This window comes from Poecilia formosa, unplaced genomic scaffold (genome assembly GCF_000485575.1).
Source record: "Poecilia formosa unplaced genomic scaffold, Poecilia_formosa-5.1.2 Scaffold127, whole genome shotgun sequence".
Classification (NCBI taxonomy): Eukaryota; Metazoa; Chordata; class Actinopteri; order Cyprinodontiformes; family Poeciliidae; genus Poecilia; species Poecilia formosa.
Genome location: NW_006800066.1, coordinates 1292977 through 1307861, shown reverse-complemented (window position 1 = coordinate 1307861; position 14885 = coordinate 1292977). Strand labels below are relative to the sequence as shown.

At 40.1% G+C, this 14885-nt stretch overlaps 1 protein-coding gene across 1 annotated transcript in view; it reads right to left on the bottom strand.

Annotated features, from left to right (window-relative positions):
- Nucleotides 1–579: 579 nt before the first annotated feature.
- Nucleotides 580–14885, bottom strand: part of chrna11 (cholinergic receptor, nicotinic, alpha 11) — a 30402-nt gene continuing 16096 nt past the window's right edge. The window contains exons 8-10 of the mRNA XM_016676116.1: nucleotides 12796–12882; nucleotides 10596–10705; nucleotides 580–7619 (exon numbers count right to left, since the gene is read on the bottom strand). Of these exons, the coding sequence (XP_016531602.1) occupies nucleotides 6897–7619; nucleotides 10596–10705; nucleotides 12796–12882 (920 nt within the window). The 3' untranslated portion in view covers nucleotides 580–6896. The remainder of the gene's footprint in view (nucleotides 7620–10595; nucleotides 10706–12795; nucleotides 12883–14885) is intronic.

Genomic DNA, 14885 nt, shown 5'->3' with positions numbered 1-14885 from the left:
GTTTACAGAAATAAGAGGCATTTACTTTATCACATGGTTGACTTGAATAGCTTCTTTTTCACCCTATAAATTAATCAATCATTTGAAAACTACTCTTTTTTTTTTGTACCAAACAGGAAAAACAGAATAACTCTGTAAGGGAGTCGCTGCATACTGATTGGTTGCAACGGGCCAGTGTCCCAGTGGGTGAACACCTCATATCCACTTAACCCCGTGACCACAGCGGCCCGAGCAGGTTAAAGGACAGTCTGTAAAACCAGTGAATACAGCCAGGCAGGATTAATCAGGCCTAACAACACATCTGTAGGCATTAGGCTCTCAGGGAGAGGCGGGCATCAATCAACGTCTGGAGAATCTCCCTCTCTCTGCTTCTCGTCAGCTCTATCGACCGGCGCTTTGGGCCTCTGGTAATTAAAAGGCATTGATCGAAACCTCAGCCGCAAGATTGTTGGTACACAAGCAGGCAGCCGCAGCGCGCCGTAGCGGGACTGTTAGAGAGGGAACAGGTGTGCCAACACACCGGCTGGCTGCGTTAACGTTGTACAATTAGCGTTTTATGGATCGGTTGTACGCAAGGTGTTTTGAGTTTGTCAAAAGTTTGTCTTCCTACGGTGCCTCTGATTTGTAAAATGTGCAGTAGTTAAATCTTTGAGAGCCGCAAAAGGCTGGTTAACCCCTGGAGTAAATAAGAGTAGGTTTGGGGGGTAAAAAATAAATGAACAACCGCTTAAGTGTGTGCGTACGGCAAACCCGTAGGCTCATCTTCCCCACGGACACCCACAGCCTCCCTCTCCTTTTTTTTTTCCATCTGAGTGAACACAGTAAATCTAAGTGCTGCTAGATTGCTGGCACTGCACATTTTTCCACCGTCGAGTTAGCTCATCAGGCAGGGAGCCTTGGCCGGCCTGAATGAGGACCGGCGCACTACTATAAATACACCGGTGACTCTTTACTCATCCTGGCACACTGACTGAGTGACACAGTGAAGGCCGCACATAAACCCCATTTCCCTCAATGGGCGTGTGGACGCACAGAGATATGTTTCTAATTTCTGTTTATTTCTGGAGTATATATTTCTCCCTCTGGGTGTGATAAAGTGCAGCGACCTTTAATTTGATGCCGGTGACTGAGTTATACTTGTCTGGGCGCACATCTCCGCTGCCACCGTCCTCCCATAAATCTGATGGATTACCCAGGATGCCACTCTTTCCTCTATTAACCCTCCTTTCCTCTTCTGCACCTTCCCAGTATATCCCCCCCACCACCTCTTTTCCTTCCTGAACTAGTGATCAATTAAGATCCTGTCCACTCCCACCGACACATAAGCACTTCCTGTCTCCCTCTTTTCCCCTCACTGTCATTTTTCTCCTCTTTTTGGGTGTCGGGACAGTCACAAGGCAGGAATACAAGCACTGCGAGACGTAGGAAAAAAGAGAATATTTTATTTTCTCTGTACAGATGTGAGTGTCAGCATGTGCTCAAAGGAGAATAACCTTTAACAAACCCTCAGGCAGGAAGTTTACTTTCTCCCTGCTTGTGGAATTGAGTTAGACGAAGAAGAGACAGAAAGACAGCAGAAGAAGAGAGGCGCTCTTCACTTTGAAGCCAGAGACAGGAATGTACGTGGTTGGCCTTCAAGGTAAGAGCCGGTGTTTATCCATCCATATTGCCCGTGAGATTGGGTAGTGAAGTTCAGCGAGAACAACCAGAGATCATTCTTTCTGCAGCGATGCAAGCTATCGATTAATCATCAATTTAAAGTTGATTAATCGACTAACAATTAATTGATAAGCGGCCATCTTCTTTTCAACCTGAGTTTTCTCCTGTATCAAGAGGGCTGAAGGTCTTTCCATAACATGAAGGGCTACATTTGCTGAATTAAAAGAAAACATCATTAGATATTGACTGAATAAACTTTCTCACATTAATAAATGGGAACCTCTAAGTTGCTGAACAGGAAAATAAAACATGAAAAGAATTTGTGACATACTGAATCCCCCATGAACAAAGTACAGAATCAGCACTTTTGTGAAGTACCGTCTGTCACTGCTGTGGATTGAAGGAAAGTTAAAACTTCACTCCATAAAGTGCATTAACTCACCAGCCCTCAAAATCGACCGCGCTTCTTCCAATCGTTACAATTTTTCTGTGTTATTCGGCCCGTTTATTTCTGTCATTACACCTGCGCTTCATAGAAAATTAGTCATTTTTGAATGATTAGAACTGCTACACAGCGAGGCTGAATGAGCGCTATTAAGGTGAAACTTAAGGATCTTGTTGATTGTTTATATTTTCAAAACAGAACCGCATAAAGAACGTTTTGTATCAGACTCTTTTGGACCATTTCTCTTTCCAGTTCTGGTGTAGCTCCGCCATCTTTAATCCTGTAACAACGGCTCCGGTTAAGGATTACCATGCGCCCTCTGCTGGATGGCGTCCAAACTACTCCACTTTTAAGTCAATAATTCCTCAAAATATATTTAAAAAATACTGGTTATAAGTAAAATAATATAGCAGTGCAACACAACACCTCAATTTTTAATATGGAAAGAAAATGTTTTGTTCCACTGGCAGATTATTTCACTTGAACTTTTTCATCAATATTAAGGAATTATTTACTTAAAACTAGTTCCTGTCTGTTGCTTGTAGCTTGTAAGTTAGATTTGTCCTATTTCAAGATTACTAAGATATTTGGACTAGACCAAAAATAGTTGGTAATATTATTGTGTTTTTGCATTGCAGAAGTTAATTTCATCCACTTTAATCTGGGATGAAATTAGGTTACAGTTGGAATGGTTGTTGGACCATGGACGGGCCGATAAATTAAGTTTCCTTCACTTTGACAGATTGAAGCAGAACTAATAATTCTGCAGACTTGGCAGCTACATCCTGCCATCACTCATGGACAAGACACCAAGATACTCGATCTCACGCTCATGAGCTTGGCTTTTATCTGGGAACGCATATTTAGAAATACAATCACCAGATAACCTTTCAAAGTCTCCCAACAAAATGTTTCAGGGGGACATGATTGTATCCAGGGGCAGGTGATATGGACAAAGTTTCATCAGGATATTTGGTGGTACTATTGGGATAACGATAAACATGACAATACTATTTATTTTTTTCTTTTTGACGGGCACAGCAATAAAAAAAAAAAAAACTCCCAAAAACACACTGCTCTTGAAAATCATAGCCATTTGAAATGTATGTCTTCAGGACATAAATAAGTGTGATGTGTATTACTAAACTGCACACAGTATTTGGATTCACTCATATTTCTACATGTATTCTTATTTATTGATCTCATTGGCGGAGAAAATTGTAAAAATAGAAATTACGACAATATGAACAGCTTTGGGGGAATTGAAACATCATTAATTGAAATTTATTGTGAAGACGATAACTCAAACTTTTCATAAGAAATGTACCACGATAAAGGAAAAACAATATGATAAATGCCCCACCAGCAGCTGTAGCTTTTTCCAGGTTCACAAAATGAATGTAGGTTCCTTCAACTTCACCACTGAGCCTCCTCAGTCGTCTGGAGAATCCTTTTCCGCCACTTCTAGCTTAAATGTTTCCAGGAAAACTACAAAAATATTCATGGCTTTCTTAAATAAATCAAAGTGGCAATAAATGTAGATACATGTCGCTAGATCCAATGAAAACCCCAAACAGCAAATCTGTCCAACACCAATAAACACAGCCTGAGGCTAAGCGCTGAGATTTATTTTCCTCCTGTCATAACATGATTAGAAGCTCATTAATAAGCCACACATTGCACTGGTCATGTTTTCCTATTAGGATGAATGGAGGCGCTCTTGTTTTATTCCCAATCAGTCCCACATACATCATCCAGCTGCTGTAAAAACTCTCCAGAGCATCAGATGTAAATTAATCTGCAGCTGAAACGTTGAGGGACGTTTGCTGAAACTGCAACACGCAGCATTTCTGTTCACTATTTTAATGAAATCCAACTGGATTTGTTGATGTGACAAAAATATTTCTCATGATGCCAATCTCTAGTTTTAAAGGTTTTTCTTGTTTTGCTTCTTCTATAACAATTAGATTTTGTATCTTTGCTGACAGTTTGAAGGTAGTTTATGTAGTGATTTGTACACTTTGGGACTAAAATATAAAAGAAATTCAGGTCGATTGTTGTTTTGTTTTAAGCAGAATCTCTTTTTTCTTATTGAAAACTGATATTCAGTAACCCTTAACATTAAAATCAAGTTGGTTTTTTGTGACATATCGGCCTGAAGATGTACAATCCGTGTAAAACAAGAAGGAAAAACTGATTTGTCTTGGTAAAAAAAAAATCACTTGACTGAAACACCAGGAAGTAATTGCTGCTGCCCATTAACCTGAGAGGCATTACGGAAATTATTAACATTGTGAAATATTTAGGACAGCTGCCAATTTTCCCAGGAGGAGATATACCAAAAAGCTTCATCAGAAAGGCTTCAACTAGCATACTGCAGGTTGAAATTACATAATAATAGTACAAGCCAAGAGAAAAGCCTCTTCTCTATAAAAAACATTGGTAGCATGACTTTGTGAGCAAGACTACGGAAACAAGGTTCTTTTGACAGATGAGACCAAACAGGATAGCAGCAACGATCCTAAATGCAGCAGCAAATCCTCCCCAGAATGAGTGAGAAAGAAAAGAGTTATGGTGCTGCAGCGGACGAGCCAAGATCCAGACCTGGGGCTGATTGAAATGCTGCGCTGGGGCCTTCAGGGAGAAACAAATGTCTGCAAATCTTAATGTACTGAAGCAACTTTGTTGTGAAGAGAGGGTCAAAAACCCTCCACTACGATGTCAGAGACTGAAGTATTGCAAAAAGTAGGTTGTTCGTGATTTTGAAACAGCTTTTCAGTTTTTTTAAAACAGTAATCTAGAATTTGTTGAAGTTAGATTCCAGTGTTTTTTTTTAACTAGATGAAGAATAAATCTTTTATCATCCCAATTTATATGAAATGAAGATGCACTTAATGTTTTCCATGAATGCGTGAGTTCCAGTCCAAATAATTAGCTTTTAATCTAAACATTAACTATCGATGAACACAGTTTGAAGTTCAATTGTGAGAGGAAAGTTTATTTTCTGAAATAAGTTTTTGGTGTAAATCACTTGCAAAAAAAAAAAAGAAAGAAAAAGTATGCTTTAAAAAACCCCCACCTAATTCAACATGTAATGTGCAAATTAGAAAACCTTTCTGAAAAAAATTGAATGCACTACTTTTGTTATCAATATGGCTTTAGACGCATAGCACCAAATAGAGGAGAACTGGCAAAAAAAAAAAAACATTAAAGTATTTAAATAGAGTAAAGTCTGACTGATTAAAGATGCTTTGGTCCTACAAAGTACTGACACTGAAAACAAATCCAAAGCTAGAATCTCACTGAAATTCCTCTGAGTTTACGGTTGCAACTGGATAAAATGTGAAGTTCAAGATGTATGAATACCTTTAGAAGCCACTGTGGTATAAATAAAAACTAGGGTGGAATTGTATAATAAATAAACATTAATATTTCTGAATTAAGCCCAGCTAAGATGATGTTTCTATTCAAACTGCCAGCAGAGAGACTTGCTATATTTTGCTGAAAATCCCTGCATGAAGGCTGTGGTGTTGATTTGCGCTCTCGTATATTCTTTAAACTTCATAAAAATATTCTGAAATTAAAACTGTCAAGAAGCAGCAAACCAGTCAGAGGAAATTAACAAGAGCCTGCTCCTCTACGTTTAATGATCTTCTTCCTTCTGCCTCTGGTGTCCTTTCTGAGCCCTGACCTCCTGCCTGAGTTACTAAACCTCTAATATGAAATCCAATGAGTGTCGTTGGTCCGTTATGACCTGCCAGATGCAGTTAAGTAACCGGTGCGTGAATTTTCATCGGTCTCCGCAGCGGCACAGCGACGGGGCCGCTGCATTGTTGATGAGCGGCTAATTCGAGTTTCCGGGTCGGGACGCGCGCCGCACACAGAGCGAGCCGCTGGGGAGCGTTCTGATTGGCAATCGTCTCACAGAGATAAGGTCTCGGAGATTCAAAGTGGCTCACAAGCAGAGATGGGAGTTCATCTTTGAGAAGCTTGTTAGTCTGAAGGATTATCCAAAGCCTTTCAATTTCACTGTCATTAGCTGAAATGTGATTGAATAATAGATGAGTTCCTGTGCGATGCGACTCGCTTGATCTTCGGTCATCTTTTGTGCATCCGAGCATCAAGCAGCTTCCCAAAACTCTGCCTGTCTCAGGTTCCCAGAGGGACAGTGTCTGTCCTTCACGTCTGCTCTTTGTTTTGTGTCCTTGTAAAAGCCTCTTCTTCTCACATCACTTTGAGTGATGCAGTATTTTCTCCACCTGTGGGACTAAGAGGCTGTCTCCCATAACTGAGGAAATGAAACAGTCACATATCCGTCTCTTTTATCTGTCGCTGCCTATCTGTCTGTCTCTTCTTCCTCTTTTATGCCCACAGTCTTCCCTGACATCAGACCGTCATTACCTCAGGTTGCATTGGCGTCCTTGTCAGACTCATATTTCCCTTTAATTTTAAACAAAAGTCCTTTTCAAATCGGCCTCAAAAACCAATTTCACCTTGTCAAGAATCTGATAAAGCACCCTGCACTCTAATTTCATTTAAACTTCACCCCATGTTCCCTTCATCATCTGTTTTCTTCTTTTTTGGTTACAAAACAGCAGGTATTGCAAAGAAAACCATTAGTTTCTTTCCATTCCCCCAGATCCTTGCAATCACAAATCACAGCGCTTACAGTTTGCTGGAAATCGTGTTTCCTTGGATCAGAGCCCTTTCCGTTCTACATCCCATACTTAATTTTCTCCAAAACGTTCCTTTGCGTGTGTTTTTTTTTCTTCCTGTTTTCCCCTCTGCCCCCTCAAACAAAATCCTTAGAAATAGCTTCCACAAAGTTTGGAGCCGACATGAGGATGGAGATGGTGCAGATGATGTTGAAGACGCTAAACGCCACCAGGCACAGGCGGTCGATCACGGCGCCCGCAAATTTCCACTGGTCAGCCATGCTCTCGGTCTCGTCCTGCTCTCGGAAACGGTCTGCCATGTAGCGCACCTCCTCCAGGATGGCCTGCAGCTGCGGGTCGCCCATCACAGATGTCGAGCACCCTCCTGGTCCCCCTCCAAACCCCCCACCACTAGAGACAGTGCTGGGACACCCCACTGTGTCCATGTTGGGAGTTGGAGGCGGAGGGGAGCTGCAGAACTGCGACGACAGGTGAGGAGGCGGACTTCCTGCCACCCGTGGAGGTCCTACGGAGATGTTGTTCCTCTGGACGGGCTCTGACAGCACCGAAGAGTCCTCGATGCTCGGGAAGCCCATGTAGAGAAGGTTCCCGTTGTTGTTGGCGCTGGTTTGCAGGTGAGGGTGTCCCGCGTGGAGGGGCCCCGTCTGGAGAGGTGTCAGGTTCTGCGGGTGCAGCGGGTGGAGGGTTGGGTCGGGAGGGTTGGGAATGCTGCCGCTCTGTGATCCCGAGGAGCAGCGGCGTAGGTGCGGGGCGCAGGGCGGTCGCTCCGGATCGTCGTTCTCCCCTGGCCGCTTCATCCTCAGGAACCAGGCGACCCACTGCAGCAAAACGAGACGCACCTGCAGGAGAAAAAAGAAACACTGAGATACAAACCCTTCCACAACTACTCATTCTCCTGAAAAAATACAATCAAGGGGATCTATTGTGCTTCCTTGAACAGGTCAGGATAAGTCTTTGGATTATAAAAAAAAACATGTTCATTACATTTTTTGCACAAAATGATTCTTGGGTAATTAGATTTCAGTCTGCTCAGTTTTGCAGACTTCTTGTCATTTTAAATCCAAATAGCATTGAGTTGCTGGCCACGCCTCCTACTCAATGCTTACACTTGCATGTGAAAATGGTTGCAAACAGATGTACAATTATACACCCAAACACCTTTGAAAAGCAGAAGTGGAGCTTCCTGCACAACCAACAAGAGTGCAGCGAGTTGTTCTGAATAGTAAGTCAACAACAAAGGACTTGTCCCTTCCAGCAGCCATTAAGCAGCAGTAAAACCAGCTGACCAAATGTGCTGGAGCGCCGCTTGGGTTGCTAGGTAACGGGGTTGGGCTTGACTGGGGTTGCTAGACCACGGCGCAGTGCCCATTGATTGTGACTGAACATTCGGGAGGTTCTAGTCAAAACATCCCTGAAGAGTTGTTCAACTATTAATTAAATTAAGGGAAGTGAATAAAAAACTGTACGCCAGATTTTTACTCATTACTTTGTGTTGTTCTAGCAAATGAAATGCAAAATGTGGTCTCTGTAAGGATTGGGTTTTTCTGTGTACTTATTTAGGTTTCTGTGTTCTGTCGAGTCTCTGTGTTGTCCCGTCTACCCCTTGATTGTTTACACCTGATCGTCTCCCTGTGTATCTGATCACACCTGTGTTCCCTGCTCCTTGTCAGATCCTCGTCTCGTGTCTGTCTGCCGTCTCCCAGTTGTCATATGATTGACCAGCTGCTACCAGACTCAGAGCTTTTGCCACTGCTCATCTGTGCTGCCTGGATTGTTGCGTTTATCATTAAGTCATCATCACTACTCAACCGCTTCATCCTCACCACCTACAGCTACCACATCATGATAGTCTTACAGGAAAAATGTGAACATTTTCACAGAGAATCAACACTTTCGAAGAATTGACTGTAATATCAATGAATAAGGTATTATAAATATACTAAAATCATTTCTCCTTGATGCTCTCAGAGCTCCAACGAAGCTGTTCTAAAAGCCTGTTTGATTTCAGATGCCGACTGCTTCCAGCGTTGTGGTTTGTTTCATTCTGCAGCAGTTTGGTCTCGGTTTCCAGTGTTGGTCGGTAAGAACGCCCGAGGCAAAGAAAAAAAAAAGGCAAAGGTTTTTTTTTTTCTTTATGCCTTTTCTAGATTATCAAAAGAAACTCTCAATTACTTTCAAATGTAGCCCTAAATTCAAACTGTGGACTCACTGAGATAGGCTGTGTGATTACTGTTTTATTGCCCTTATGAGCTTGTAGAGCAGTGTTTTAGTGAGCTACAGCGTTAGATAAAAACAGCACAAATTGGTTCGGATTTAAAACTTCTGCTCCACTCATCCTCTCCAATCCTTTATGAAGGAAAAAAAAAAAAAAGCCTGAGCGTGTCCTGAAAGGGCAGAATGACCCAGCAGCATCCAGATGGGAGTCTGGCTGCTAAATGAGAGCTAATGTCCAAATGACTGCTCAATTAGTGTCTGCAGAACATCTTTGGAAGTCAGCTGGTGTTGTTTTTGTGCAGCGCTCTAATTATGAACTGTCCTAATCTGAAGCTCATCAATTAGTTTGCTAATTGGGCGTCGCATTGTCTACACAGGCCATTCATCAACAGAACGTCCTTGCGATATGTCAATGCATAAAGCACCTGCTTGCACAAGCAGTCAGCAAACTTGTCCACATATCAATAATTGAAGGTTCTCATTTTTGCAGGTAAAGCAGAAAAAAGTGAATCCATGCTTTTAAAATATGACTGGATTTTACACTACCCATCCACATTTCAATTTCTACTATAAATTATGCATGTCAGAACTAACTTTCTTCATAAAGGCATGTTATTTTTTTCAGCATTGAGCAGAAGGTAAGAAAAACAGAAGCAGGGAGTGAGTCAAACCGAGTACACCCACATATCCAGAGTGCTTTGAAAAGCACTCCTGTTGTAGTCTGTGGCGAGGCATTTGATGAACACGCTACTGAAGACTGCTGCTGCTGGATGAGTCACTGCCGATGAAGTCGGTGAATAAAAAGAGAATCTGGCATCGCAGCATACGGTGCGCTAATGAACGGATAAAGCGAAACTGAGCTGGGCAGAACAGTGGGATAACAAAAGTAAGATTACTATAACAGGAAGGTTGAAAAGAGAAAACATGATGAAAATACAGCTCTGGAAAAAATTAAGAGACAACTGAGAATTATCAGTTTCTCTGATTTTACTTTTTATAGGTATATCAGGGTTTCCCTAAGTGTATTATAAGCCTGGCGGGCCACCAGGCTTTACTTGTGCCCCGACCAGGCTTAGCATTGCTTATTTATCCAAGTCTTTTTAAAATGTTTGTTTTTTGTAAGACTTTATAGTTAGTGCTCGGGTGTGTAATTATCAAGTGATATTTTTAAATTCCATGTCAACTTGAAGTATTTTTTGACTCAGAAACACGACAGGCTGCCGGATGAATGGCTGCCCTAGCACCCAACCACTGGGCTTAACACGTTTTCTGGGGGAAACCTTGAATATGTTTGAGTAAAATGAAACATTGTTCTTTTATTCTATGAACTACTGACAACATGTGGCCGAAATTCCAAGCAAAACTTTAGTATTTATTAGCAGAAAATGAGAAATGGTCAAAATAAGGGAAAAGATGCAGTGCTTTTAAACCTCAAATAATGCAAAGAAAACAAGTTCACGTTCATTTAGAAACAACAAAACTAATGTTTTAACTCGGGTTCAGAAATCAGTATTTGGTGGAATAACCAAGAGGTTTTCAATGGGGTTCAGTGCAGTGGACTCTTCATTTTTCCCAGATCTGTACGTTGTAAAGTGTCTTACCCATTTCGGCATGTGCCCTCCATTTGGATCGTGGTGATGATACTGTAAAACCACAACTGTGGCAATGACGGACATCCCAACGATGATCATTATGCTGGCAAAGTACTGACCTGAGGAGGAGGAGGAGGAAGAGGAGGAGGAGGAGGAGGAGAAAGCTGTGAAATAATTCAGTTTCAAGTCAGAGCAGCAAGAAAAACATCTACAAGGTTAACATCTCAGTCATTTGCCTTCATGGTGCTGGAGTTTTCTGTAAAGTTTTATTTCTCTCCAAGCATTGTGAGGTCAAAGATTGAATACTTAAAACATATTCACATTCTCAAGAGGAGAATCAATTCAAATTTACTTTTTTTTCCCAAGGTAACTGAGGTTTGATGGCATCGTTACGGCCCTGCTCATTCGTTCTGTTCATGTCAGCAAAATCAAACAGATTAAGATGAGAGCAGTTTGTCTTTATACAAGAAAAATGCTGAGAGCAGCACTCTGAGGATTTTTCTGAAGCTTTTAAACACAAGGTGTTGTGTCTTCAGGGCGAGATTTGCATCCGTTTCTGGCTGAAGTTTTTCCTGTCTTTAATTTTCTGCACCGTGGCCACAATAAATTTAGCCCCTTAAATTTCAGGGTGAGCAGGTGGCTTGTGTAAATTCAGCTTTTTTTTTTTTTTTAGGTTATCTTTCTTAGCGCTGCTTCCTTGTAGCTGTATGTTATGACAGCATAAAATGTCCTTACAGTAGCATATAGGTGCGATAAATAAGCTCTCTGTTGTAAACCTGACTAGCTGCAAATCACCGTGTTGCTCAACTGGACAACGGGTTTGCTATAAATGACCAGAGCACACCAATATTAGTTTACTGGTTTAAAGGAGAGGAGATTTTGGGAAGAAGACGATTTAAACCGAAAAGCAATAAAGCAAAACAGGAAGAAGAGAGAGAAGATTAAATGGATTTCGCTGGGAGAGAGATAATGTACTGAATTGATTTGCTTTATTTAAATTAAATTTGAATGTAATTAAGGGTTAGACTGATTGAATGTGACTCTAAGCTGAAAGTACGGCGCTGCAGTGAACTTTGGTTGGGAAAAGTTTGAACATATTGAAACAAAAATGAGTGAAATCTTGAGAAGAGATGACAGAAAGATAAATCGGATGGAAACTGTCGGATGCAGGGCTGGGTGATGTGGACTTGAAGTTTAATAATAATAATTTATTACTTCCTTTTTAGGTAACTGACACAAACACAAATGCTGCTCTTGGAAAACACCAATTTGTAATGAGATTCTTCACATAAAGTCACATAAATATGTGTTATTTGCATCAGATTAATTATATTTTCAAATTTATTAATATTTACTGATGCTTTGATTGAAAAAACAGTTAAGAAAATAGTAAAACTAACAATCCTGACATTACGAACTGTTTTAAACATCATTAATTGGAATTTATTATGACCATAATAAATCTAAATTACCATAAGAAATTTATCACGATAAATAATAAACGATATGATAAATATCCACACCTAGTGGTGAATAAGAACACTGAAAAAAAAACACAAAATCTGAAATATTTTTGTTCTAGTTTCTAGTGCAAATATCTGCACTTGAAATAAGACAAAACTAACTTTTCAGTACGATATAGGAGTTTGTTTTAAATCAATAATTCCTTAATATTAACTTTAAAATACTGGCTCTATTGCCACTTATAGCACGACATTTTCACCAGTGGAACTAGTGCTTTTCTTTTAATTTCTACATTTTTAAATTAGAGGGATAGAATGGTTAAATAAAGATTGATGATGAGGACGGTACAGAAGAATCAGAAGATTAATTAGGATGAAACGGCATCATAGAGAGGAAGTAGAAGGATGATGTAACAAGGCAAGGATGATGAATTGGATGAAATTACTTCACAAAATGAAATAAGAAGGATGAAAACACAGGATGAAAACATGGGATAGAAAAGCTTCATAAAGAGAGACAACACTCATGATGAACAGGACGATCGAGAGGATGGAGATTCTCTTTTAGAATAAAAAAAATGGCTTTCTGTCTTTTTCTTCCAGGCTGCCAGACCACATAAGCCTGGAAATGGATGCAAACTCCTATTTACAATCTTTAAACGCTGATTTAGTGGAATGTGTTGACTAGACGTCATGAATATTTTATTTAAATTTACATAAAAATAGAAAACACGCTCTCCACGTACCTATGAGCGGGACGGAGTCCGACGTGGCGGGCATTATCTCAGCCACCAGCAGCATGAAAACAGTGAGCGACAGCAGAACGGTGATACCTGCAGGCACACACACACACACACACACACTCAGATTGTTTCTGAGGCTTTAGCTACATTTTGTTAGGCAGTCGATACTGTGGTTAGGTTTCCCTGTGTGTTCAGTGTTTTGATAAATGGTTAAGGCTCATGATGGGGATCTGGTCGATTTATGTAAATGACTCTCTAAAGCCCCGACACTGAATCAGCCCCAACCCGGACGCTCCGCATCTCCACAGCCAAAACAGCAGAAAAAACTCTTCTCACACTGCTGGGAAACAAACCTTATGCTCTTCATTTATCCACCTCCACATCATTTATGGTCCAGATTTAATTTAAGCAGTGCTTTGCTGGCAAAACTGTCTCTAATCTGAGCATTCAATTAAACCCCAGAGTTTAGAGGTGAAATGTGAGTGCTTTAAGGCTGTTAGGTGAAATAAAAATGCTTCCTTTATGTTTAATTTTCTCCTGTTAAAAGGAGGCTCCTTTAACCCTGAGCGCTCGGTCCTGACGTCGCTTCGCCATCAGCAGCGACCAGAGTTCAGTCTGGTCATAAAGACTAATTTTCCAGGTGGATAAATTGTCCCAAAAGTTATTGCGATAAAAAATAATGTTGTTGTTTTGAGACCATCTTGCATTATTAATGACACAATCATGCAATAACAGATGAATAAACTTTAAATTCTAATAATCATTCGACACCGGAAGTGGAAAACGCTCAAATATCCAAAATTAATAAGCAAAAATAAGAAATAAAATAGATTATGACGTCTCTGTAAACAAATTAGTTCTTAAAAGTTTTGTCCTGTGAGACAAAAGCAAAAGACTGAAACTTCTGTCATCCAGTTTTTGGTAGAAAGAAAGAGAGAAAAGATAAAAATGATAAATAATGCAAATGAAAATGATTGAGCTTGTTTCAATTTAACATGCGATTAACTGATTTATTGCATATTTGCTTAGCAAAAAATACCAAAAATGTCCTCGAGTAGGAGTGAAAAAGTATTTGGTAAAAGGTTCAAATTAAGTACCGAGTAACTCATCAAAACAGCAATAATTTAATATTTAAAAATTACATCATAAAATGGATCAAAATTTAAAGTTATGTGGAAACGGTATTTTAAAGATAAAAATGAAAATGAGTCATAGTAACACAATCAGATCAAAAACATTTTTTCCCCAAATCAGTTTCTTTAAAACTTATTAAACTTTAACAAAAACTGCAGGTTTGTGTCTCCGTTTATGGTACATTTTTGGTCAAAACATGTTTGTTTTTCATTTAGTGGGTAGAAAATCCAGAAATTTTACTCAGGTAAGAGCAGCGATACTTCATAATAAAATTACTCAAGTAAAAGTAGAAATACTCCCAAATGGATATATACATTTTTAAAAAGTTACTAAAGTAAATGTAACAGAATAAATGGAAGTGACCGTCCTGCATTTTCCTTGAAGTCAGTGCCTGCGCCTTCCCCCAGAATCAATTCACTAGCCTTAATTACATCAATAGGTTAATTGGCCGCATGTGTGAGGCTTTTCTTCTCCCTCCTTTGGAGAAATGCTGTATAATCCATTGTCTATTGAGGTTGAGGAAATGTTTTGACAAAGCTGCCGTGGCTTCCCTCCCAGTTTCCTCCCACTCAGACTGGAGGCAAACAGCACTTTTAAAAATATATTATCATCCATTTAGATTACAGAGCGAGACGACGGAGAGCCACGGGTGAAAACGAAGCTGCTGCTCGCAGATTTTCTGAGGTGTAAGAGGGACGTTCAAGTAGCTTTTAGGTAAGTTCAGTGAAACCGAAAATGAGCCAATTAGTGCTGAGAGAACCACAAAGGAGCGGCTGAGAACTCAGGGTGTTTGATATGTGCTTTCTTAAAAAGCTGGAGCTTTCTCACACGTCATTATTTCTGCTCTTTAAAATCAAGATAATAGTCTGGAGTCTTTAATGCTCAGGCGGCTTGACTGTCAGATCCTAAAAGAGGGTGATAGTGAAATTAAAATTTAATTTTGCACCACTTCTTCTTTT